Source organism: Hemitrygon akajei, chromosome 31, assembly GCF_048418815.1.
Source record: "Hemitrygon akajei chromosome 31, sHemAka1.3, whole genome shotgun sequence".
Classification (NCBI taxonomy): Eukaryota; Metazoa; Chordata; class Chondrichthyes; order Myliobatiformes; family Dasyatidae; genus Hemitrygon; species Hemitrygon akajei.
The window spans coordinates 7,445,946-7,473,379 of NC_133154.1; the positions used below are offsets into that span (position 1 = coordinate 7,445,946).

Below are 27,434 nucleotides of genomic sequence, written 5' to 3' on the forward strand. Positions count from 1 at the left end.
ACTTTGATTGAATCGTCTCTGTTGGCCTAAACAAAACATCTGCTGTCCCCGCACTGCCCTAATTTACTAGCTCATCACTTCTACATTTACTGTTCAAGTTCAAGTTTATTGGCATTGAACCTTACACTTGTTTTACCGGCAGACAAGATGACATTCCTCCGGACCAAGGTGCACAGCACAGTACATACAACTGACAGACGAAACACGTAAAGTAATATTACCACAAAAACCCAAATATTTAATGTATGCACTTTAATTTGTTTATTTATGTGTAATTCATCTGTAGATTTTATCCTTCCTTTCCTAAGTTATTGTGTGTTATGTGTGTACTACTGTGCTTTACACCCTGGCCCGGAGAAATGTTGTCCCATTTGACATTATACATGTATATAGCTAACTAATGCCCTTCCTTTGGGCAATATTGATGGCGTGGAGAGGGGAAACTTGCAGCTTGGGCAACTACCGGTCTTCCATAAAAAAAACCTTGCCCAGCCTTCCGCCCTGGAACCTTTACAAGGCACAAATCCATGGTCTATCAAGACTAACAGAGGACTACTACTACATATAGCTAAATGATTAAAAAAAAACTTGACTTAAGTAATAAGGTGCATATACGATACAAGTTAAAAAAAAAACGGTATAATGTTATTAACAAGAGAAAGTCTGCAGATGCTGGAAATCTGAGCAACACATTCAAAATGCTGGAGGAAATCAGCAGGTCAGGCGGCGTCTATGGAAAAAAGTACAGTTGCCGTTTTGGCCCGAAACATCGACTGCACTTTCTACCACAGATGCTGCCTGGCCTGCTGAATTCCTCGGGCATCTTGAGTATAATGCTACACGTGTTGGGACCTGGGTGGGGTGCACTGGCTTCCAGTTAAGCCAGTGAAATTCACACCCTTGATTCCACATCCGTTTGTGACTCAGGTAAGCACCTTTGGTCAGAACGGATGAGCTGGGCTGAAGGGCCTGTTTGTCTTTTCTCTGTAATTTCCAGTAACTGCAAAGAGGGTGTGACATTTAATGCAACTCTCTTGCAACTTCAGTGGCCCAGGTTCAGTTTGAACTCAGATGCAACGTGTGGAATTTGCAATATTCACTCAAAATCAGGTTTAATATCATTGGCATGTTCAAGTATTCAGAAGAATCAAAGTACATTTTACTTTGTCAAAGAATGTATAACTTACAAAACCTTGAGATTTGTCTCCTGATAGACAGCCACAAAGCAAGAAACCCAGAAGAACCCAATTTTTTAAAAAAGACCAACACCCTTGCGCAGAGAAAAAGGGGGAGAAAAAACACAAATCATGCAAACAATAAAGGCAAACAACAACATAAATTGAGTCCATGGACTCGGAGCCCAGAGCACCCGGAGCAGGCCCATAGCCGTCGTCTCAGTTCGTGACACAGAGGATCAAATCACCGCGAAGAAGAGAGAAGAGTGAGCATTGCGGAAGAGCGAGCGGTACTGACCCACGGTCCTGACACCCTACCTTTTTAGTCTATCTGTGCCAAATGTCATGAAAATTGTTATTTTGCAGCAGATGTACTGAGCAACAAATCAGAACACTATAAATTGCAAGAAGTTCACTCATTCATTCGTTATGTGCCACGTCATATGATGCAGGCGATCAGGGTACTTCCACGATCATGCTGGTTCTTGGAGATTTTCTCTACAGAAGTGGTTTCCCTTTGCCTTCTTCTGGGCAGTGTCTTCACAAGAGGGCTGACCCCAGCCATTGGCAATACCCTTCAGAGACTGTCTGCCTGGCATCAGCGGTCGCATAACCAGGACTTGTGATCTGCGCCAGCTGCTCATACGACCATCCACCACCTGCTCCCATGTCTTCATGTGGCCCTGATCAGCAGGGCGCTAAGCAGGTGCTACACCTTGCCCAAGGGTGACCTGCAGGCTAATGGAGGGAAGGACGAAGGAAGCTCTGAACCATGACAGCAAAGGAAGACCTTCATTGCTGCCCTAAATGTCAGTGGTGTAATGGGCAGTAAATAAATTGACCTCACAGGTAACACTGACTTAACATATATATGTCAGCATATGCATGAATGCAATCAACACCCCATTGCATGAATACAGCTGAGAGACCACAGTAATTAACGCTCAGTTTGGGAAGATCCAGGTACAGTATTTGAAAACTACATGTAACTCAAAAGAAGCAATGTAACTATAGAAATTGTCCTGTTACCTTTGTTTTTTAACATATAAAAATGTGCTGTAATTTTGGGTCAGGGAGTCCCTCTTCCTCTCCTTCCCTCTCATGACTACATTTCCTCTACAGTTCTCTGCTCTACCAGCCGATCTACAGTTCAGCAACACTATGACCACTCTGATCACTTTGCACTAAAGTAGACTGTTTTTATTTGCTCCAGTCATGTTCTTTCTTGTAAAGCCGCGTATAATTGGTGTTCCGTTTATGTTTTCCTTGTGAATGGTGCTGTGTGCCTGTGACTCTGCCGCAGGTAAGTTTTCATCGCATCTGTACTTGTGCAAGTGACGACGAGCCCGACCTTGACTTTGATGGCTTACGTCCCTTTCAGGCGTCCATCACTGGATAGTTGAGCGCTCCAGTCAAATCTGGAATTTGGGTCACAACTCACCGAGCGGGGTGGTACGGTAGCGTCGTGGTTAGCACGATGCTTTACAGTACCAGCGATCCGGGTTCATTTCCCACTGCTCCCTGTAGGGAGTTTGTACGTTCTCACCGTGACCGTGTGGGCTTCCCCCGGGTGCTCCAGTTTTCTCCCATAGTGTGAAGACGTATCGGTTGGTAGGCCAATTGGTCTTTGTAAATTGTCCTGTGATTAGGCTAGGATTAAATTGCTGGGCGACACGGCTCGAAGGGCCGGGAGGGCCTGTTCCGCACTGTATCTCAATAAGTAAATAAATTCACAAATGTATTTACAAATTTAATTTACAAATAACCAAATAAACGTCCCCTCAACTTAAGTCTGGTTCTTAAGCCAATCAAAGAACTTGAACTTCTTCCCACCCATCGTACATGATGGAACAACACCAGGTGGGATTGTGATCCGGGCAGAGCACGCAAGGAGGCTTTGGGGAGTACATGGCAGATGCATCAATTGTGGAATATGTGAGGTGATTGCAAGAACATAAGAAATAGGAGCAGGAGTTGGCCATCTGCCCCACCGACTCCGCTCCGCCATTCAGTAAGATCATGGCTGACCTGGCCATGGACTCATCTCCACCTACCTGCCTTTCCTCCACAACCCTTAATTCCCCTACTATGCAAAAATCTATCCAACCTTGTCTTAAGTATATTTACTGAAGCAGCCTCCACTGCTTCATTGGGCAGAGAATTCCACAGATTCACCACCCTCTGGGAAAAGCAGTTCCTCCTCATCTCTGTCTTAAGTCTACTCCCCTGAATCTTGAGGCTATGTCCCCTAGTTCTAGTCTCACCTACAGTGGGAACAACTTTCCTGCCTCTGTCTTATCTATCCCTTTCATAATTTTATATGTTTCTATAATAGCTCCCCCCATTCTTCTGAATCCAGGGTGTACAGTCCCAGGTGACTCAATCTCTCCTCACAGTCTAAATAAAAATGGTCAGAGATTGGGTAATGTCCCAAGGGGCCTAGAGAAGTTACCCAGGCAGGCCCAGGAGTTAGCAGGGTAACAAAACTCTTCCCGAACTTGGTGGTGTGGGAAAGAGTGGAGTAGGATTTCAATAAGCTGGCACAGTCACAACGGGCCGAAGGGCCTCCTTGCGGCTGGTATTACTCTAGAATGCAATAAAAGCAAATATCCCCCTCCTCTGCCTCTTGCTGGGGGTGAAGAGTGCAGCGGGCGTGAAGCGCCGTGTCGCTCCCAATTCCCTCAGGAGATGGCTGACGTTTTGTTTCGCCCCTCCCACGAAGATGTGGCTTCTGGAAAATCTCCTCACCACCCAGTCGAAATGCCCCGGAAAATCAGAGCGGAAGCCCTGCACTTTGAAATCGCGTTTAACATTTTGATCTTTCCCTTTAAGAGGAATCCAAGCGCCGATGGCAATGTGGCAAAATGAAATCTTCCACTTGCCCTTAAGTCGTCCTTTGAAGGCTGTGTCCATCACTGGTTTCCACGGGAATTGATGGGATCAGCTGATTTCTTCCGGACCGGCGTCTCTCCTGGTACAAGCCGGCGTTGTTTCTATTTTAATGGACCAACCTTGTGTCAGACTGAGCGGGAGTAAATGGTCTTTGTTCCCAGGTGAGGCGGAGGGACCTTGCCGGCGAGGGATGCAGGATCAATGGTTCTGAAACCTTGCCGCAGCAGCCGATATTCTGCCTTTTGCATCTGAGGTGAGTGGCGCTCTGATTAGAGTGTATAGGAAATTATTGCGAGGAAAATCAAATTAATTGTGTACTGGGCTCCCTCCGCGCTTTTGTTAGTGTGATCACGTGGTAAGTGCATTTTCACACACACACACACACACACACACACACACACACACACACACACACACACACACACACACACACACACACACACACACACACACACACACACACACACACACACACACACAATCTCGAAAGACATTTTAAGTTATTGCCTCACTCCTGTCCCACATTCCTTCTCTAGGAGCCGTCGTCCCCTCAGCCGCTTGCATTTTTTTTGGCACAGTGAAGGACGCACTGTCCACAGTCTCTGTAATCCTGTGTGGACATCTCCAGGAGGAGGACCACGACCTTGTCACTGGGTTAAGGGGCTTAAGTGACCCGGGGAGCCATGTTGGCTGGAGTCGGGGCTTTATGCTTTGGCTCTTGGTGGGGTCACCCAAGCCAAACAGGTCAAAGGGTAGAGGCCAGACTAACGGTGGTCCACCGGTCCTCCAGGTTTGGGTGTTCAGCTCAGGGCTAGCAACCCTGACTGGTACGACAATCCTGTTATGGAAATAGCAATGAAGAATCCTTCTACATCTGAGTGTGACAGTATTGCAAAGTCTCCTCCCAGGACTTGCATGACTGACAGTAGTGAAAACTGAGAGGAAGCTACTGACACGATGAAGGAATCCCTAAACACCACCAGAGATGGAGGACCCTCATTGCTGCCCTAAATGTCAGCGTGTGACAGGAAGTGGCTCGTGTGGAAATTTCCTGCCTGTGTTCGCCTTGGCCACTCTTTGATCTTAGCGCTGCCAGTACTTGTTCGAGGGTTTCGTGGCACCGTCCAGGTCTGCACCTGAACGAAGTATTGACCCCACTTCTCTCCCCGCAGCTGCTGACTGGCCTGCTGTGTGTTCCTGGCGTTTCCTGATTTAAGGTTGGAATTGGTTTAATATTGTACTTAGATGTAGTGAAAAGATTGCCGTGCATACTGTTCATTAGGAATATTACACATTGTAAAGCAATTGCAGACTGAAGTGTAACAGTGGAAGTGAAAGTGCAGTGCGGGTAGACAATAAGATACAACAGAGTAGATTGTGAGGGCAATTGTCCACCCCATTACGGTAGGGAAACTTCAGGTAGAAGGTGAAAGAGCCTCAGGATTTGCACCACCGGGTTCAAGAACAGTCACTACTCCTCAACAATCAGGTTCTTAAACAAAAGGGGATAACTACGCTCACTTGTCCATCATTGAGATGTTTCCACAACCAATGATCTCACTTTGAGGACTCTTCATCTAATGTTCTTGTTATTTATTGTTATTTATTTATATTTGCATTTGCACAGTTTGTTGTCTTATGCTCTCTGGTTGATCTTTCACTGATCCTGATACTGTTCTGTAGATTTATTGAGTATGCCCGCAGGAAAATGAATCTCGGGGCTGTTAAGGTGACATATATGTACTTTGATTAAAATTTACTTTGAACTTCAAGAAAGTCTCTGATTGAAGCATGCATCAGGACTGAGAAAATGGTCAAGATAGATTAGAGTCATAGAGAACTACAGCACAGAAACAGGCCCTTCAGTCCATCTAGTCCATGCTGAACCATTATCTACCAGTGACAAAAATATTGTGAAATGTGATGTTTTCATCACTGTCTGTGACATGTTGGGGGTAGCCTGCAAGTGTTGCTTTGCCTCCAGAGCAGCTGTGGCATAACTTAATACCCTAAACCTGTACATCTTCGGAATGTGAGAGGAAACCGGAGCACCTGGAGGAAATCTGTGCGGTCACAGGGAGAGCATACAGATTCCTCACAGGCAGGCGTGGGAATTGAACCCTGATCTTCCTATCACTTGCTGCTTTGGTACTGGGACACTCCAAGAGAAGAGCTGGTGGCAGCGTTTGGAGTATCATCAAATAGTATTTACTGAGATGTGGCTGCAGTCGGCAGGAGTGGGTGCTCAAAATTCCAGTCTGTGCTTTTCCCAAAAGAATAGGCTAAAGGGAAAGGGGATAGGGACAGAGTTGGGTATCGGTTGTGTGGGGTCGTGATATGGAGGTAGTGAATGGTGATGCAGGAGTCGTTTGAATCACGATAAACGGGAAAGAAGATGAAGTGTGAATGGTCTGCAGTTTTTTTTTGAGGATGGTGAGGAGAGTCGAGGGCCAGAGGGCACAGCTTCAAAATAGAGGGATGTCCATTTAGAATGGAGGTGAGGAATTTCCACAGATGTGGTGAATCTGTGGAACCGGCAGCCATGGAGGCCATATATAGATTTACATTTATATAGGCATCCGTTAGTCTCGTGAGACCATGGATTTGCACCTTGGAAGGTTTCCAGGGCGCAGGCCTGGGCAGGGTTGTATGGGAGACCGGCAGCTGCCCAAGCTGCAGGCCTTCCCCTCTCCACGCCACCGATGTTGTCCAAGGGAAGGGCACTAGGACCTGTGCAGCTTGGCACCGGTGCCGTCGCAGAGCAATGTGTTGTTAAGTGCCTTGTTCAAGGACACAAACACACTGCCTCAGCTGAGGCTCGAACCAGTGACCTTCAGATCACTAGACCGATGCCTTATCCACTAGGCCACGCGCCAACACATGGAGACCAAGTCAATGGGTATATTTAAGGCAGAGGTTGATAGATTCTTCATTATAGTTGTGTGGAGAAGGCAGGAGGTTGGGGCTGAGAGGGAAATGGATCAGCATGATGAAATGGTGGAGCAGACTCCATGGCCTAATTCTGCTCCTATATCTTATGGTCTGGTAAATGTACAATAGTGTAGCAGTGGTGCTATTACAGCTCAGGATGTTGGGGTTCAATTCTGCAGGAAGCATCCTTCCTGTGAGTGTGTTGGTTTCCTCCCACTGTCCAAAGACGTACTGCTTGGTAAGTTAATTGGTCATTGTAAATTGTCCTGTGATTAGGCTAGGATGAAATAGATGGGTTGTTGGGTGGTGAGGCTTGTTGGGCTGGAAAGGCTGACTCCCCGCTGTGTGGTGTATATAAAGGGCTGGCGTGGTGGAGAAATCGTGGTAAATGTATGACACAGACACATGTCATTCTTCTGCCGCTACACTTCAATGTCTCCCCCCCCCCCCCAGTATATTCTCATAATGGGCCCTAAATCAAGCTGATGTGCTCGGGTTGACTTTATGGTGCCTTTCCAACCTTGCACCGCAGAATATTTCTTATCTTCAGTAATGGGGATGTGTCAATGTATATATGTTGTTTATATACTGTATCTAAGGCAAATACTCCTGTTTATTTTGCAATATGATTGTAACTACGTTGTGGGGTGCAGCAGCGTCTAATTCATGTGTAGTCTTAAGTTAACTGTGTGTGTAATTAAAGGTGGCATGTCCTGGTGCTAATTAACAGGGCTCATCGCTCTCAGTGGGAGAGACAGATTGGGACTGGCAAGAGTTCACACTGGACAAAATAGTATGGAGCTATTATGGTGTTGGCTGGAAGAGATTTTTTTGTAAGCATTGGCAGTTTGCTTTTCGCTATATTTGCTCATCTTTTGTAAGATTGTTTTTTTTTAATAAACCCCCTTGCACTTAAGTGCTAAGTGACTCCAGCCATTATTTTCCCTTTGGATATAACCAATGTATCTAATCCAGCCTCTATCAAAGACCTGCAGTTGTCATGGAAGATTTTAATCTACATATTGACTGGACGAACCAAGCTTGTAAGGATGGCAAAGAAAAAGAATTTGTGGATTCTGTCAGATTGCTTCTTGCTTCCATATATGATGGGACCTACGTCATGGCCATCCTCTGCAACCAAGGAGATCTCCAGTTGTGATGATCACCCGTACCACTGGAATAGGGGCTTCTGAGATCGAGAGAGGAGGGACTGCCCCAGTGCAACGGCTTTTCCACTTCAAAAGGTTCCTACATCATCATTGAAATTAACGGACAACCAACTTGCATATCCGAGAACTGGCTATATTGGATTTGGTGATGAGTTTTGAGAAATAAGAACTGATTGTGTAGTTAAAGATCCCTGATATGATGAAGATCTAGGTGAACTTCAATGTTTCTGGGCATGAGAGGGACAGCTCAATTAAACCTACAGAATATTGAAAGGCCTGGATGTGAAAGGATGTTTCCATTAGTAGCAGAGTCTAGGACCAGAGGGCCCAACTTCAGAATACAAGGACATCCCCTTTGCAACAGAGGTGAGGAGGAATTTCTTTATCCAGATAGTGGTGAATCTGTGGAATTCATTACCACAGACGGCTGAGGAGGTCAAGTCATTGGGTATATTTGAAGCGGAGGTTGATGGGTTCTTGATTAATAAAGAAGTCAAGGGTTACAGGGGATAAAGCAGGAGAATGGGGTTGGTGGGGGGGGGGGGGGGATAATAAATTGGCCTAATTCTGCTCCTGTGTCTCATGGCCTAAGTCTGAGGATGAACAGCACAGGATGAAACCTACTATCTTGAATTTATGACACTAGGAAAGTGGAGTTACCCGAGTTGGACCGGGATAATAAAAGCATGCAGACATGGTCAAGAGGTTCGGTTGTTCAGATCAATCATCAGAATGGGGAAGAAATGTGATCTAAGTGACTTTGACCGTGGAATGATTGTTGGTGCCAGACGGGTTTGGGTAACTGCTGATCTCCTGGGATTTTTACACACAACAGTCTCGAGAGCTGGGGTTCCACAGACCCCTCAGTTCATGGTGGGGATCCATGCAATAAGAAAGGTTGGAAACCCTTGCTCTAGGGTTTTTAAAGAGAACCAGAATCAAGTTTAATATCACCGGCATATGTCATGCAATTTGTTAACTTAGCGGCAACAGTACATGATTAAATAGAAAATTTTTTTAAAAAAATTATTTCTTAAGAAAATCAAAAATTAAAAATCAATTACAGTGAGTGCATAAATGTGTATATCAAATAGTTAAATTAATATAGTGCAAAAACAGAAATAATAAAAGTGAGGTAGTGTTCATGGGTTCAATGCCCATTCAGGAATCAGATTGCAGAGGGGAAGAAATTGTTCCTGAATTGCTGAGCTTGTGTGTGCCTTTGGCTTCTGTATCTCCATCCTGATGGCAATAATGAGAAGAGGGCATGTCCTGGGTGGTGGGGGTCCTTAATGATGGACGCTGCCTTTTGAAACACCGCTCCTTGAAGATGTCTTGGATACTATGGAGGCTAGTATCCAAAATGGAGCTGATTAATTTCACAACTTTATGCTGCTTCTTTTGATCCTGTGCAGTAGCCACACCCCCCCCCCCCCCCATACCAAATGGTGCTGCAGGCAGTCAGAATGCTCTCCACGGTATCTCTGTAGAAGTTTGCTAGTGTCTTGGGTGACAAACCAAATCTCCTCAGACTCCTAATGAAATATTGCTGCTGTCTTGTCTTTATAGCTGCATTGATAGGTTGAAACCAGGTTAGATCCTCAGAGATCTTGACACCCCCAGGAACTTGAAACTGCTCACTTTCGCCTCTTCTGATCCCTGTGAGGATTGGTTCATGATCCTCGTCCTACCCTTTCTGAAGTCCACAATCAGCTCTTTGGTCTTACCAATGTTGAATGTAAGATTGTTGCTGCAATACCACTCAACTAGCTGGTATATCTCACTCCTGTACGCCCTCTTGTTTCTGTCTGAAGTTCTGCCAACAATCAGAAAATTTATAGGTGGCGCTTGAGCTATGCCTAGCGAGAGTCATGGAAGTAGAGCAGTGGGCTAAGCACGCATCCCTGAGGTGTGGCAGAATTGATTGTCAGCAAGGAGGAGATATTAATACCAATCTGCACAGATTGTGGTCTTCTGGTTAGGAAGCTGAGAATCCAATTGCCGAAGGAGTTTCAGAGACCAAGTTATTGATGAGGCCTGTAGGAATGATGGTGTCAGTCACTAAACTATAGTCAATGAGCAGCATCCTGATATGGGTGTTTTTATTGTATAGGTGATCTAAGGCCATGTGAGGAGCCATTGTGATTGCGTCTGCCATAGACCTATTGTGGTGATGGGCAGATCGTGGAGGGTCCAGGTCCTTGCTGAGGCAGGGGTTGATTCGGGCCATGACCAATCTCTCAAAGCACTTCCTCGTGTAGATGTAAGTGCTACTGGACGATAGTTGTTAAGTTTTTTTAAAAAAAAGATCCAGTCAGTAGCAGTTCTGTGGGTGAGAACGCTTTGTTAATGGGAGAGGTCAAAGAAGATTGACCAGATTGGTTCAATCTGATAGGAAGGTGACAGTAACTCAAACAACCACATGTTAAACAGTGGTGTGCAGAGAGCATCTCTGAATGCACAAAACATCGAACCTTGACATGGATGGGCTACAGCAGCAGAAGACCACGACCATACACTTGGTGGCCACAGGAGGTATCTACCGACGTGGCCAATGAATTTATTTCCAAAAAGCATTTGAAAGATGCCACACGAGGCTGTTGCATAGATTAAGAGCCCAAGGTATTGGAGAAAGGGCATTAGTATTGATTTTAAAACTGGCTATCACATAGAAAAGAAGGATTTGGAACGTGTAAATTCTTCTCAGGCTGGAGGGATATAACTAAGGGATTTTCCCAGAGATCGATTATTGGCTCTCAATTATTTGCAGATTTCTGACGACACCAAAGGAGATAGAGGAGTGTGTGGTGATGTGGATGTGTAATTCAGTGTCACCGGTAGATAGGGTCATAAAGAGAGCTTTTAGCATATTGATCTTCATGATTCGGGATACTGAGTACATGGCAACACACAAAAAATGCTGGAGGAACTCAGCAGGTCAGGCAGCGTCTATGGAAATGAATAAACAATCGGCGTTTTGGGCTGAGACTCTCGGGACTGGAAACGAAGTGGGAAGATGCCAGAATAAAAAAAGGTGGGGAGTGGGGGGGGGGGGGGGGGAAGGAGGATGTTTAGGCATTGGGAAATTCTGCTTGTGGCGGATGGTGCAGAGGCGCTCGACGAAGCAGGCTCCCAATTTATGACAGATCTCGCCGATGTAGAGGAGGCCGCATCAGCACCACCTGATGGTTTTCTTTTCGTTACTCATACCATTCTCTGTAAACTTTAGAGCAGGGTTCCCCAACTTTTTTTTATGCCACAGGGTATTAACGAAGGGGTTAATACCTCCTGGCATTATGCTATTAACTGAGGAGTCCATTGACCCCAGGTTGGGAACACCTGCTCTAGAGGCTCTGCGTGAAAATCCCAGGAAATCAGCAGTTTCTCAGATACTCGAACCACCTCATCTTTGCACCAACCATCATTCCATGGTCAAAGTCACTTAGATCACATTTCTTCCCCATTCTGATGTTTGGTCTGAAGGACTAAACCCCTTGACCATGTCTGCATGGTTTTATGAATTGGCTTGCTGCCACATGATTGGCTGGTTATATATTTGCATTAACGAGTGGATGTACCTAATGAAGTGGCCACTGAGTGTGGGTTTGGGGTGAAAGGTGAAATTTTCAAGAGAAATCTGAGGGGGAACTTCTCTCAGAAGGTGGTTTGAGTGTAGATGAGCCACTAGTAGAGTGGCTGATGTAGGTTCAATTGTAACATTTGAGAGGAGTATGGAGAGGTCCCTGGAAGAGAGATGTTTAGATAGATATGGCCTAGCTCAACATTCCCACTAATTTATAGTGCCCAGTGTGCACAAAAATCTCTTGTGTTATGCAATTCTTTTGCCCAGTGACGACAACACACTGAATTTTTAAGTGGAAACAAACTTGAAGCTACTCTGGCAACTTTTGCATCGCGACAATACACGCAGGTAACACCAGTTTCTGTTCTGTATATAAATATTTCTCGTGGCTGCACGTTCCTGACCTCATGAGCTTTCGGTGTAGCAGCTTCTACTGTTTCATTAAGCCATTCCACTTTAAATGAGCTTGCAGTTCTTCTGCACTTCACACCCTTTGCAGTTTGACATAATGAATCAATAATTTCTTTAATTAAAAACAGTATAAATAAACCAGTTCTAAAATCTGCAGACGAATCATCGCAAACTCCACATTGTCAACCCCGTCCACATCAGAAACCGGAAAAGGAAATATTTGAGTGTGTACGATCGTGAAATATACTTAGCATGCCAACGAGGTAGAGGGTGACGACCTTTTGTGCGCAGTTTAAATTCCTTTGTGCACTAGTAGCAAAAGGTGTGCGTGTGTGTGAGTGTGTAAATGCCTTGGAGGAAACATTGGTCCAGCTGCAGTAGATGGGGTGAGGAAGAAGATCAGGTCAGCACGGATTCAAAGTACACTTATTATCAAAGTGTGTATGTAGTATACAACCCTGAGATGAAACATGAAAGATTTTCTTTGTTCTGTATTTTATGATACCCTTCAATTAATAGATAAAATCGCAGTGTGGTCTTTTTCACTTTTCATTTCTACATATTTATATTGTGCATATAAAACATTTAAAGTGCCGCATAGTTATAATTGTACTCGTATTCCTGCTCAGAGCAATGGTTGGCCTGCACAGCTGTATTTTATAAAAAACCAATTAGGGCGAATGTTGATGGACACTTGTAGCCTGTCTCTGCGCCATTGAATGTTCCTCTCATTGGCCAGCTCTCATCTGAGTCAGATCATCCCAGGATTGAGTCCCACTCCAGAGACGTTAACACAAGGTGGTGCTGTCTTTCCAAGTGAGTTAAATTAAACCTGCTCTCTACAGCAAATGTGAAGGACTTCATAATGTTTTGCGTGAGAGTGGGTTGGGGGTGGAGGGAAAGAGTTCAAAACAAATTTCATGACGTATGTCAGTGATAATAAGCAGAATTCTGATTCATTATCCTTCAACCAGTGTCCCTGATTCAGGTTAATTAGTAGTCCCTCTGTTAATTGGGGTCAACCATGGAAGCTGTGTCCTAGTAGTCTATGCAAGCAAGAGTAGTACAATATGGAGAGCAGGCTCCCCCTCTCCACAGAGCTAATGAATCTAAAGAAACGAGAGAGACTGATTCAGTTTGGCACCAGGTGTTGCCAGTCAGCGTTGAACTCGGTGTAGGACTGCCTTAAGGACTCCAACTCTGGATTTTTCCTCGGGGTTTACTCCCGAAGCCTCCCCTATGAGTGGGTATAGCCGCAAGGCAGCAGGGGTTTGAGATCAGAGTTTTCCCTCTCTAGATGAGCTGCCGGCCGTGGCTGATGAGCCCCATCTGCCCAAGTGACTGGTTTTGAGGCACCGGTAACCCGCTTTTATCCCTTCTGTCAGTAGAAATAGTTCTGCTGGGCTTAGTAGCTAAGCCACACGTAAAAGCCAGGAGCTGGTCTTGGTTGTCTGGAGGCTATTTGAGATGCATGCTGTTAGGAGCATTTAATAGGTAGTGGGAGCTTACTCCCACTATCTCACCCGGCTAAAACAACCTAAAGGAATCAGGCCAAATGGGAAAAAAACAAAAGGATGGCAGGCAGGCAGAAAGAAAGATAGAGCAGCTTATCTGAAGCAACAAACAACCTGCTGGAGGAACTCTGTTCCCGATTCCAGCATCTGCAGTCACAAGGAACCTGGAATTGGAGAACTTAATATTATTGAGTTCTGCAGACTGAAACACCAACGCACCCAGATGAAGAATGAGGTGTCCTTCCCACGAACCCTACCTCGTTATTCCTCTTTTTTCCCATGGTTTATTTACTTTAGTTGTAATTTGTAAAGTCTGAATTGTATGGCTGTCACAAGACAGCAAATTCCATGTCAGTGATAATGAACCTGATTCTGATTCTGGGTGTGGGTGCAGTAGGATTAGGAGGAATGTGATATTAGAAATTACAGAGAGTGAGAAAAGAATAGGAATTAGTTTGGACAGGATCTTGAAGAGTATGAGGGATACATAAATGAGAGAAAATCTGCAGATGCTCGAAATCCAGAGCAACACACAAAATGCTGGAGGAACTTGACAGGTCAGGCAGCATCTAGGAAAAGAATACAGTTGACGTTTTGAGCCGAAATCCTTCAGAGGGATATATAGATAGCAAATTTGCTTACAATTACCCTAAACTTGGATGCGCTGATAACTTGGCCATAACCTTTTGAATTGAATGATGTTGAATAATTGAGGTGAAAAAAACCTTACCCAAGATATCAACTCCCTATCCACCTACTTCTCAAAATATGAATGTCAACAAAACAGTAACTTGCGTATTTTATCTGGACAACCGACTAACCAAACTTAAACTTGACATCAAACTAAATGACAGACAGCTACCCACTGATTCACACCTAAAGTACGTACATACTTACTTTATTGTCACCAAACAATTGATAATAGACCTTACAATCACAGCAATTCTGCATTTCGCGCTCCCTGAAGTACAAATCGAAGTAAGTATAATAAAAATTTAAATTATAAATCATAATTAGAAAATAGAAAAGGGAAAGTAAGGTAGTGCAAGTCAGATCCGCATATTTGGAAGGTACGGCCCAGATCCAGGTCAGGATCCGTTCAGCAGTTTTATCACAGTTGGAAAGAAGCTGTTCCCAAATCTGACCGTATGAATCTTCATGCTCTTGAACGTTCTCCTGGAGGGAAGAGGGACAAAAAGTGTGTTGGCTGGGTGGGTTGTGTCCTTGATTATCCTGGCAGCACTGCTCCGACAGCGTGCGGTGTAAAGTGAGTCCAAGGATGGAAGATTGGTTTGTGTGACGTGCTGGGCTATGTTCATGATCTTCTGCAGATTCTTCTGGTCTTGGACAGGACAACTTCCATACCAGGTTGTGATACACCCTAGAAGAATGCTTTCTACGGTGCACCTATAAAAATTAGTGAGGGTTTTGGGGGACAGGCCAAATTTCTTCAGCTTTCTCAGGAAGTAAAGGTGCTGGAGGGCCTTCTCGGCAGTAGACTCTGCTTGGTTAGACCAAGTCAGGTCATTTGTGATATTCACCCCGAGGAACTTAAAGCTTTTGACCTGTTCCACTTGCGGACCACCAATGTAGATGGGGTCGTGCAGTCCGCTACTCCTTCTGAAGTCAACAACCAATTCCTTTGTCTTGCTGACGTTGAGGGATAGGTTATTGTCTTCGCACCTTGCCACCAGGTTCTTAATTTCTTCGGAGTCACACTAGATCGAACTCTCTCGTAAAAGATCCACTTCAAAGTGTTGCGCAGGAACTAAAATCCAGTCAGTCCTACAAACATCCAGCCTAGCTCTGTTTCCCTCTCGCCAAATATTACGCACCCTCCTGGGAAAGAAGTGCTCACACAAACGTTAGCAATACACGCCTCCATAATTCTATGAGAATAATCTCAGAAGCCCTAAAACCCTCACCTGTCCAAAGGCTCCCGACGATGAATGGAATAGCACCCCCCGAGATCCATGGAAGAGCAGCTTCAGCAAAATTATACAAGCATATCCTGTTTGTAAACTCATTGAAAGTGCTCCTCCAACTTCCCGACTCAACTCCCAAAACCCTTTCCATAGTTTGAAGAACCTCGACTGCTTTGACGAAGACACTGAGTGGTGCCAATACAGGCACACCAACAACCCCACTGCCAGTGGAGATTTGATCGACGACCCCATCTCGCTCCTCACGAGAAAAAGCTGGACAGCTGCAAATAGACTCGGAAGTCAACCTGCCCAAACAGCGCAAATGCTACACTGATGGGGCGCCTGACAAACCCCAGCTTGCTCCCGTGGTTCCCCAACCCAGCACGTCCTCCACCCGATCCAAACGTGCCCTGTCAGCGAGATCCGAGACGGCTTTGTCGCGGTCCACCAATGCGACCGCAAGCAGAAGGCGTGGCTTGATGAAAGCTGATTGGAAGTGTGAGAAGAAAAGCACCTGCCGTACTAGACAACAACAGTGCAAGCAAGCTTTTCTCACTGAGGTTGGGTGGGAGTACAACCAGGGGTCATGGGTTAAGGGTGAAAGGTTTGAGGGGAATTTCTTCACTCAGAGGGTCTTGAGAGTGTGGGGCGAGCTGTCAGCACAAGTGGTGCATGCAAACTTGATTTCAACATTTAAGAGAAGTTTGGATAGGTACATGGGTGGTAGGGGTATGGAGGGTTATGGTCCTGGTGCAGGTCGATAGGAGTAGGCAGTTTAAATCGTTTGGCACGGACTCGATGGGCTGAAGGGCCTGTTTCTGTGTTGTACTTTCCTATGACTTTATAAACGAGAATGGGAACAAACAAGATTCTGCAGATGTGGAAATCCAGAGCATCTCACGCACAATGCTGGAGGAACTCGGCAAGTCAGGCAGCATTTATGGCCAATGCTTCATGCTTGTGTCCCTCTATCAGGACTGTACAAATTGTGCAAGTGTCTTCGTCCAGAGCTAGAAAGATCTGCAAGTGCTCTTTTAACTCTGAACTATAAACTTTGATCGAACGTGCACCAACAATTTAACTTTCTGCTGTCTTTAAAGCAGTCCTGAGGAAGGGTCTCAGCCCGAAACGTTGACTGAAACTCATTTCCCTGACTTGTCTGTAAAAAAAATCTTTTGTCTACGCTTTGGTTTGGCCTGTTAAAAATTGACTATACTGTTGAGAGGGGGTTTTCATTGAAAATGGTGATCCTCCGATTTCTGCATCAACCAACTGGGTGAGTTGGTAAGGTAATTTACAGTATTGTACCTGAGGGGATATTAGTAATTACAAAGGAAATGATTTTTTTTTTCAGCCTCAAGTTTGATTTTTAATTCTTGCTATATTATTCACAGGTTTTTAGAATTTTTCTTTTGACTTGACGTGATCCACAATGTTTTATAGATTAGCTCAAAAAAACCCTGCTTCAATATATTAAATTTAGAAAATGAGATAGTAAAATGTGAAACTAGTTGTGGGGGTGGAGTACTTTTTTCAAGGCACTGTATATGATGCTATGAAATTATTAAATTGCTCAACCAGTGTTCTGGGGTGTCCTGAGGATGGGGAAAGTGCTATTAAAAAGTGTGAACTTTGCTTTCATCTTTCCTTCCTCCTTCCCCACCCCAGGAGGCACTATTTGAATGTAGTTCGCTTCCCTGATGACAGAATTTCTAGGTGATCAAAGGCACCAGTGAAGACTTGTCTTCTCTCCTTCAGTGGTATCCAGTGTAACCCTCCAGCGTTGAAAGCAGGGCTCATGGTTGTGGTTTTCTGCTCATGGAGTTGAAAAGATAATCCATTTATGTTTTGAAGACTACAATTTTGCAGACGCTGGAAATCTTAAGCAACGCACACAAAATGCTGGTGGAACTCAGCAGGTCAGGCAGCGTCTATGGAGGGGAATAAACTGTCGATGTTTCGGGCTGAGACCCTTCATCAGGACTGGAGAAGAAGGCGGATGGAGGACTGAGTAAGATGGTAGGGAGGAAGAATACAAGCAGGTGACAGTTAACGCACAAAATGCTGGAGGAACTCAGCAGGTCAGCCAGCATCTATGGAAAGGAATAAAGAGTCTATGTTTTGGGCCGAGATCCTTCATCACATTGACTCCTTATTTCTCCTCTTGAATGTTGCCTGACCTGCTGAGTTCCTCCAGCATTTTGGGTGTGTGTTGCTCTATGAAGTAAGAAGCTGGGAGGTGATGGGTGGAAGAGGTAAAGAGCTGATAGGAGAATGGACAATGGGAGAAGTGGAAGGAGAAGGGGCCCTATTAGATTTTGTTTCCTTGATCCCAGTCCACAACCCTGAGTGGGGAATATTTACCTGCTTGTTAATGCTTGCCTGAATAACCTGAGTCTGATTCATTAAACAGAAGTGAGAAAGACACTCTCCTAAAACAGTCAGGTTCTTGAACCAACTTGCACAACCCTAGTCTTACAGGTCAAAAGGCCACCGCTTGGATAATGGTTTAAAGTCACCGGAATTTAACAGTGTGGCACTCCCTCAGTACCGCATTGAGAATATTTCAAAAAGGTTTCAAAAGTACAATTTAATCTCACAGAAATGTATGCAATCTACATCCTGAAATGCTTTTCTTCGCAACCATCCACAAAAAGAGGAGTGCCCCAAATGAACGACAGTTAAATGTTAGAACCCCAAAGACCCCCTCCCTCCCGCAAGTGGGAGCAAGCAAAAATCCCCCGCCCCCCCACCAGCAAAAAAAAGCATCGGCACCCGCCACAGAACACTCGAGCATGAGCAGAGCAACAGCAAAGACTGACTTGCAGTTACCCCAAAAACTTCGCGTTTCACCCGGTATTTGACATACCAGAGGCTCTCCCCCTCCCAAATAAGGCAGAAAGTGATGTCTCCGTTTCACAGCGAGCGGGGAGACAAAACAAACAACTCACTGGTTTACGATGTTAAAACTCTGTTACGTCACTTCTTTTCGTGCTCCGTGCTCAAAGATCTGGGCACACAGCCGTAGATATCCTGACTCCCCTGATGACACACGGGTCTCCTGTTGTGACACAGACCCTCGATCCGCCCGTCTCTAGAGCCCTGAGATCCTAGGCTTCTGAATCCGAGCCGGACTCTTAGGCCGAACGACAACAGCCGGTCATGAAACCCTGAGAGCGGGTCCCATTCCAGCGAAGAACCGCAGTCACCGTGTAACTTCCAAGTCAGGGTCTTCAAAAGAACCCTGAAAGGGAAAAATAAAGATAGATAATAGAGCTGTTTCCGAAGATGCAAGCAAAGGAGTAGCCGTTTAGCGCCATCATCAATCTGCTCCATACTACAGTCACCAAACAGATTTTCAATGTCAATATTGATTCAGATGTTCAATATTTAGATGAGATTTACCGACAGACTCTTGAACTGATCAGACCTAATTCTTCTCCAACAGCTGACCATCTCCTGCATCACCATAGACTTGTCTCTGATTCTGCGCATCTTCGCACTTCCTTGTTTAGCAGTTTTGTTTTCCTTCAGTGCGATAGGTTGGGTCATTTTCTAGAGTTGGGCTATATAGCAGATATTAATTTCAGCAGCAACCAATCTTCAGATTTGAATGTGGATTGCAGATTGAGTTTAAAAATGCAGTTCTGGACTATTAAAAACTCAGATGCTTGCAGAAACAAGAATGTGGCTGAGAGTCGGTGGCAATTAACTTTCCTTCCGGGGTCTCGGCCCGAAATATCAACTGTTTACTCTTTTCCATACATGTTGCCTGGCCTACTGACATCCTCCAGCATTTTGTGTGTGTTGCCTTGGATTTCCAGCATCTGCAGATTTTCTCATGTTTCTGATTCATTTTCGGGCGTCTGGAGTGTTGGTGCTAAGAAGGAGGCATTTGAAAACTATATGTAATTTAAAGGAAGCATTGTAGATACATTGGCCTGCTGTTGCCTTTGATCTTTAGTATATAAAAATGTCATGTCCTATTGGGTCGAACGGGCCTCTTCTTCCAAGGGTGTCTCGAATTATGATGCCTATTGCTTGCTTTTGTTGAATAAACACTTTTATATCCACTAGCTTCAGTGTCTCTCTGGTGACTTTATTTACGTCACAACAATGTACAATTTATACTTGACTTGTGTCCAAGGTGTTGTTATCAGAACCCATGTACCTGTGATGCTGTTGAAAGGTAGTTTTATCCCTTGTAGCTGTACCTCACTGTGCAATAATAAACTTGACAAAGGGCAGAAAAATAATTCATGAATAACCAATCAGCAGCCAAAAAAAAGAAATTGAAGCCTAAAATATGATTGGGTACAAGTTGTTGTAGCGATGTTCCAAGGCTGTAGTCCACTAAGGATAATGTAGAAGTGCGTCAACTTGGAAAAGAGCCTAACACTTTCTTCCTGTTTCTAAATGGCCCCACAGGTAGTTACCTACACCCACGATGCTGGCGAGGAAGGGGATCATCCCAGACGAGTACCTGCTGACCAGATTAGTAGAGGACAACCTATCACAGCCCCGATACTGCACCAAGTCGAGAAAGGCCCGCTTCATCTCAAAGAACGGAGGCTGCAATGTGGCCCACAAGAACATCCGCGAGCAGGGGCGCTTCCTTCAAGACGTTTTCACCACCCTGGTGGACTTTAAGTGGCCGTACACGTTGGTGATCTTCACCATGGCCTTCCTGTGCAGCTGGATCGTGTTTGCCATGCTCTGGTGGCTGATTGCCTTTGCTCATGGCGACTTGGACTCTGGGCAGGAGGGGGCCGTGCCCTGCGTCACCAGCATCAAGTCTTTCACCTCCGCCTTCCTCTTCTCCATCGAGGTGCAGGTGACCATCGGGTTTGGCGGCAGGATGGTGACCGAGGAGTGCCCGGTGGCCATCACCATCCTCATCATCCAGAACATAACGGGCCTCATCGTCAACGCCGTCATGCTGGGCTGCATCTTCATGAAGACTGCCCAGGCCAACCGCAGGGCGGAGACCATCATCTTCAGCAAGCACGCGGTCATAGCACAGAGGAACGGTAGGCTCTGCTTCATGTTCCGGGTGGGTGACCTGAGGAAAAGCATGATCATCAGCGCGACCATCCGAATGCAGCTGGTCAAGAAGACCACCACGCAGGAGGGGGAGGTGATCCCCATCTCCCAGATCGAAATCCAGGTTGAGAACTCGGTGCACACCAACGCCATCTTCCTAGTTTCCCCCCTTATCATAAGCCACACCATTGACAAGAAGAGCCCGCTCTATGATCTGTCCGAGTCTGATCTCCAGCAAGAAGATCTTGAGGTGGTGGTCCTGCTTGAAGGTGTCGTGGAGACCACTGGCATCACTACCCAAGCACGTACCTCCTACCTGCCGGAAGAGATACTCTGGGGCCATAGGTTCGTGCCCATCGTGACTGAGGAAGAGGGCAGGTACGCAGTTGACTATTCCAAGTTTGGCAACACAGTGAAGACTAACATGCCCCTGTACAGCGCGATGGCGCGAGAGAGGCAGGGGAGGAGTGAGAGCAGGGTCAATGGGCCAAAGCATCAGCTGAGTGCTCTACGCAGAAGGAGCTCCTCGGCAATCATTAACTCATCACCATTGGGCGTAAAGTCATCTGTGCGATTTCAGTCGGTCGACTGTTTATCAGATCTGTAGTTTGTCATGGGACTTTGCACCACAAAACCTTCTTCCACATACGTGTTGAACGTTTATAGAGTCGTATAGCACAAAACTGTCCATTTGGCCCATCATGTCCCTGCTGAGCATTAAAGACTGGAGGTGAAATCAACACTCAGCGTTCATTTCAGGAGACGAGAATATAGAAGCAAGGATGCAACCTTGGAGGCGTTATAAAGCTTGGAGTACTGTGAACAGTTTTGGGCCCCTTATCTGGAAGGATGTGCTGTCACTGGAGAGGGTTCAAAGGAGGTTCGTGACAATGATTCCAGGATTGAAAAGCTTGTCATATGAAGAGCGTTCGAGGGCTCTGGGCCTGTTCTCATTGGAATTCAGAAGAAGGAGGGGTCATCATCATATCTTATCGCACCAGACGGCCAGCCACTCTAGTGTTGTTTGGTTGATGTTGAACAGGTCAGTGTCAGCTAAATCAAGTGAGAGTGGGCAGTTGCGCAGAACGTGTTCTATGTTCTGCACCCTTTCGCCACACTCACAGGATTCACTGGTCTTCAAACCCCACTTCACTATGTTGTCTCCCGTCCTACAAACTCCCCTCTCGCTCTGTTGAGAGTTCACCACTTCCGTCTGTCGAGCAGTGCCCCATCTGGCAACGTTTCTGCGGGGTCCTGCACTGTATCGTTCGGTGGGGTTCTGGCTTCTGTTTGTCGCCAGAGGTCAATCCTGTATGTTTGGGGGTATGTTCCGTGTGGTAGTTCCTCCACTGTAGCAAAGCTTTCCCTCGAGTTTGGGAAACTGGCACATGATGATGTAGTGGGTGCCGTGGATCCGAGTTCTGCTTACCTTTTTCAGTTTTTGTTGTAGTGTGTCTTCGGATCTCTGGGGACATCTTGTGCACATAGGAAACTTTTAGACTGAACAACCAACCCCATGTGCCAGGAGTGTACTTTGCTATTGACACCCCTAGCCAAACTTTTGTTAAAAGAAGGAGAGGTGACCTCATTCAAAACCTATCAAGTGTTGATAGGTCTCATTAGAGTGGATACGGAGTGGACGTTTCCTATGGTGAGGGGAGATGAAGACTAGAGGCTCAGAATAGAGGGGCGCCCCTTTAGAACAGTGATGAGGAGGAATTTCTTTAGCCAGAGAGTGGTGAATCTGTGGAATTCGTTGCCAGACGTTTCTGTGGAAGCCGTCATTGGGTGTATTTAAGGCAGAGGTTGATAGATTCTTAACTGGTCAGGGCAGGAAGGGATATGGGGAGAAGGCAGGAGTTTTGGGGCTGAGAGAAAATGGATCAGCCGTGATGAAATGGCAGAGCAGACGATGGGCCAAATGGCCTAATTCTGCTCCTATATCTTATGGTCTTATTAAAAGGGCCAAGAGCAGTTATAGAATAGCAAATCTGCCAGGGTGTTGTTGGAAGGATTAGGTTCCAGATGCAGGGGTCCCAACCTTTTTAATGCCATAGCCGAATGCCATTAAGCAAGGGGTCCGTGGACACCAGGTTTGAAATGCCTGGAACTTTGTGGCCTTGCTGATTTGACTTAGAATGTTTATCCCCAATCCTTCAAGCTATAAATCTCCTCAATTTTCTTCCTCCCACAAATCCACATGTGTTGTTCTGTCATTACTGAACTGGTGTCAAAGATTCAAGGTACATTTTTTTATTAGTGCAGAGTACAACCCTGAAACTTGTCTTCCCCACACAGACAGCCACCGAAACAAAGAACCGTGGAATCCAACCCATTCAAAGAAAACCATCAACTCCCCCACCCCCCACACGCAAAAAAAAATTGTGCAAACTACAGCAACAATGAGTGGAAAAACACAAAGTAAAAGGTATTTTCAGTTCATTGTCTGCAGGCTGCCCCGATTCAAAAATCGCCCAAAAAGAAGAAACCAAACCTAGAACACCTCATAAACCCGAATTAGTCCAAATCTACCAACCGCAGCAGTTAAACCTTGCTCCAGCACCATCCTCCGACAGCATCAAGGGAGAGAGAGATCACTTGAATGTAATTCCAGATCAATCTATCTGGTGACATACACTCAATGGCCACTTTATTAGGCACATTGGTTAATGAAAATATCTAATCAACCAATCATGTGGCAGCAGCTCAGTGCATAAAAGCATGCAGACATGGTCAAGAGGTTCAGTTGTTGTTCAGGCTAAACTTCAGAATAGAGGAAGAAGTGTGATCCAAGTGACCTTGACTGTGGAATGATTGTTGGTGCCAGATGGGGTGGTTTGAGTATCTCAGAGATTGCTGATCTCTAGGGATTTTCATGCTTAACGATTGTAGAGAATGGTGTGAGAAACATTCAGTGAGCAGTTGTTCGGTGGGCTAAAACACCTTGTTAATGAGAGAGGTCAGAGGGGAATGGTTCAAGGAGTGCCAGGAAGGCGATTACAACAGTGGTGTGTAGAGGAGCATTTCTGAATGCACAGCATGTCGAACCTTGAGGTGGTTGGGCTCCAGCTGCAGAAAGCCCTGAGCATACACTCTGTGGCCTCTTATTTGTAGGTGGTTCAAATCCCACTCTGATGGCTGGCTGAGAATTTTAGGTATAAAATAATGCATAGGTAAAGTCCTCCCCACCATTGAATACATTTACATGCCACAAGAAAGCAGAATCCATCAGCAAAGACCCTCACCCTCCAGGGCATGCTGTCTTCTTGATGCAGGAGCTGCTGAAGCCTTGGGTCCCACACCACCAGGGTGTTGTCCCTTTGCCACGCCTCGTGATGCATCGGATGGCATTTTTTGCTGTTTCCGTGGCATTTGCCTATTTTGGTTTTTTTTACGAGGCCGAGTTTTTACAATGCTCAACCCAGCATGAAAGGACACTGTGCAAGGGGCCGGCGGGATTCGAACTCTGGACCGCGCGCCTCGAAGTCTGGTGCTGATGCCACTACGCCACCAGGTTCAAGAACAGCTATCACCATACAACCATCCGGCTGCTGAACCAGCGTGGATAACTTCCCGCACCATCACTCTGAACTGATTCCACAACTTGGACTCGCTTTCAATGACTCTTTGCTCTTCGTGTTCTCAGTATTAGTTTTGTGTGCACAGATGACTTTCGCACGGTGGTCTTTGTGAGCATTTTTTCATAAAATTCTATTGTATTTTTTTATTTTCACGTAAGTACCTGCAAGAAAATGAGTCTCAAACTAGTATACCGTAACCAATGTGATTATTTATTTGGAGACACTGCACAGTGCAGGTCCTTCTGGTCCGAAGAGCCATGCCACCCAGCAACCCCAATCACAGGACAGAGCAAGATGTGGTGGCTGGTTCTTCACTTGTGAAGATCAGGAGGGAACTCCCTCGCTGTCCTTGCCTGCGCTGCGTAGGTTTATAGTGAGTGGTGTGCGTGGACCGATTCCACTCTTTAGCCTGGGGTCGTTCCGCAGTGACACAGTGAGCTGTGGCGACCGCAGTCTTGTAGGTTTTTCCTTCTCCCAGACAGACTGCCTGGCAAGGCTGACGAGTCCCATCTACCCGGGTGTGGAATCGACCTTGTCCTTCTCCTAGGCCGGCAGCTCCACGGTATCTGGAAAATCCGTCCGTATTCATCCCGCCCAGGGGTTCCCAAAACTTTTAAAATCCCAATATCATTAAGCAAGTGGCTCATGATGTCCAAGTTAGGACCCCCTGATCCCACCAGTCTCCCACGCGCTTGCTTGTTAAAGTACTGACTTATGGGTGTGCCCAGTGACTAAGTATATTCCAAGGAGGTTGATAGTTCTTGATTAATAAAGGTGTCAAAGGTTACAGGAAGAAGGCAGGAGAATGGGGTTGAGAGAGGTGGTAAACCAGCCATGATGGAATGGTGGAACAGACTCGATGGGCTGAATGGCCTAATTCTGCTCCTATGTCTGATGGTAATTAACATAAGAGATTTGTAACCTGGAAATGTCTGTGATCATGTGCAAGATGACTTTTTTTTTTAGGGGTGGAAAGTATTACCCTGGACAACCTGATACTAGAGGTTAATGTCATAACATTTTACAGCTCAGAAATAAGCCCTTCGGCCCACTGGGCCCATGCCGGCCATCAAGTGCCTACCTGTAATTCTCCTGTTTGTCATCATTTGCCCCACTGTATTCTGTGTGTTGGGGAAGAGGGGAATATTTACCTGTCTCTGGCCATGTTGTTGCTACCACTGAATGCTTGGGTTTGCCTGGCGCTGCACACCTCATGTCGATGAGAACAAGTCTCATAAAGCACAGTAGGGGATGGCGGCACAGTAGCATAGCGGTTACGCGATCGGGGTTCAATTCCGGCTGCCTGCAAGGAGTTTGTACGTTCTCCCCGTGGCCGCATGCGTTTCCTCCAGGTGCTTCAGTTTCCTCACACTATTCGAAGACGGGCTTGCTATTTGGCGCCGGAAGTGTGGCAACGCTTGGGGGCAGGCCCCAGCGCATCCGCGGACTGTTCCGGTCATTGACGCAAATGATGCGTTTCACTGTATGTTTTGATGTGCATGTAACCTCTGAATTAAACTCCATTTGCCATGAGGGAGTTGGCGTACCTGTGGTATTTCAATCATTCCGGTATCACAGTCAGTGATGGAGCATCCAGCAGCAGTTAGATAACATTGGGCAACAATTTTTTCAGTGTTGCTTCCTCAGAATTTTTTTATATGATAGACTACGTAAGTATAATTTCAGACTGCTTGTACCTTGTAGGAATTTGGAGAAACAAGTAACTTTTATTGAATATAATGTGTTTAATTGCATAACGGGGCTGATGCTTTGCAATAGTTCAACTAAGCTAAAAATGTTTTGTTGATGATTTTCATTTGTATTCAGTGTCTGAGGCTTCTCGCTTAAATGTCCGACAATAATCACCCGGCATTGATGGATTCCAGTTGCCCTGATACTGTTTCTCCATGACCGCAATGTCCCGGTGAAATCTTTCACCATGATCGTCACTGACAGCGCCAAGATTTGCAGGGAAGAAGTCTAAATGGGAATGCAGAAAATGAATCTTCAGTGACATGTTGCACTTCATGGTTTTGTATGCTTGAAGCGCGTTGTCACCCAGCTGCACGTAGTTTGGTGCTCTGTAGTTGCCAAGAAAATTTTTAACAATGTCCTTGAATGCCTTCCATGCGATTTTTCACAGTCCCAGTAGAAGTTCTTCAAATTGCCTGTCATTGATTTGTGGACCAACAAAATGTCTTCCTTAATCTTGATGTCAGTTATTCTGACTTGAATTACGAATTGAAATAACAAACGTAGGCGATTTCAAAAAAGAAAATGGTGCATAATAGGGAAATTTCATGGTGATTTTCATGATCAGCAGCCCCAAGTGCCCAAGATACACCCAAGAGTATCCAGGAAGCAAAATCTTTGTTTTCCAGTGTAATCATGATCTTCCTGTCTGCCTGGTTGCAATGTTTGGGGGACAGGGAGGGGAAAGAACCCACTGAGATCTTCCAGAGCTCATTGATGAAGCCCTCCGTTGGGTGAGATGACCATGGATGTTGCGTCCCAGCTGTCTACGTGATACAGAAGTCAAGGTAGTACGATATGGAGAGCAGGTTGTTGCTCATATAACCATATAACCATATAACAATCACAGCACGGAAACAGGCCATTCCGGCCCTCCTAGTCCGTGCCGAACTCTTAATCTCACCTAGTCCCACCTACCCGCACTCAGCCCATAACCCTCCACTCCTTTCCTATCCATATACCTATCCAATTTTACCTTAAATGACACAACTGATCTGGCCTCTACTACTTCTACAGGAAGCTCATTCCACACAGCTATCACTCTCTGAGTAAAGAAATACCCCCTCGTGTTTCCCTTAAACTTTTGCCCCCTAACTCTCAAATCATGTCCTCTCGTTTGAATCTCCCCTACTCTCAATGGAAACAGCCTATTCACGTCAACTCTATCTATCCCTCTCAACATTTTAAATACCTCGATCAAATCCCCCCTCAACCTTCTACGCTCCAATGAATAGAGACCTAACTTGTTCAACCTTTCTCTGTAACTTAAGTGCTGAAACCCTGGTAACATCCTAGTAAAACGTCTCTGCACTCTCTCTAATTTATTGATATCTTTCCTATAATTCGGTGACCAGAACTGTACACAATATTCCAAATTTGGCCTTACCAATGCCTTGTACAATTTTAACATTACATCCCAACTTCTGTACTCAATGCTCTGATTTATAAAGGCCAGCG

At 45.6% G+C, this 27,434-nt stretch overlaps 1 protein-coding gene across 2 annotated transcripts in view; it reads left to right on the forward strand.

Annotated features, from left to right (window-relative positions):
• The first annotated feature begins 3,889 nt into the window (after window positions 1-3,889).
• LOC140719057 (ATP-sensitive inward rectifier potassium channel 11-like) overlaps window positions 3,890-27,434 on the forward strand; it is a 49,209-nt gene continuing 25,664 nt past the window's right edge. Inside the window, exons 1-2 of one of the 2 annotated variants that reach the window (XR_012096849.1) lie at window positions 3,890-4,320; window positions 20,029-21,685. Coding sequence is in view for 1 of the 2 variants with exons in the window: in XM_073033432.1 (XP_072889533.1) it covers window positions 20,048-21,250 (1,203 nt within the window). In the remaining variant the exon portion in view is untranslated. Of the gene's footprint in view, window positions 4,321-20,028; window positions 26,909-27,434 lie in introns of those variants that run through there. The other variant, XM_073033432.1, reaches the window with a different exon arrangement.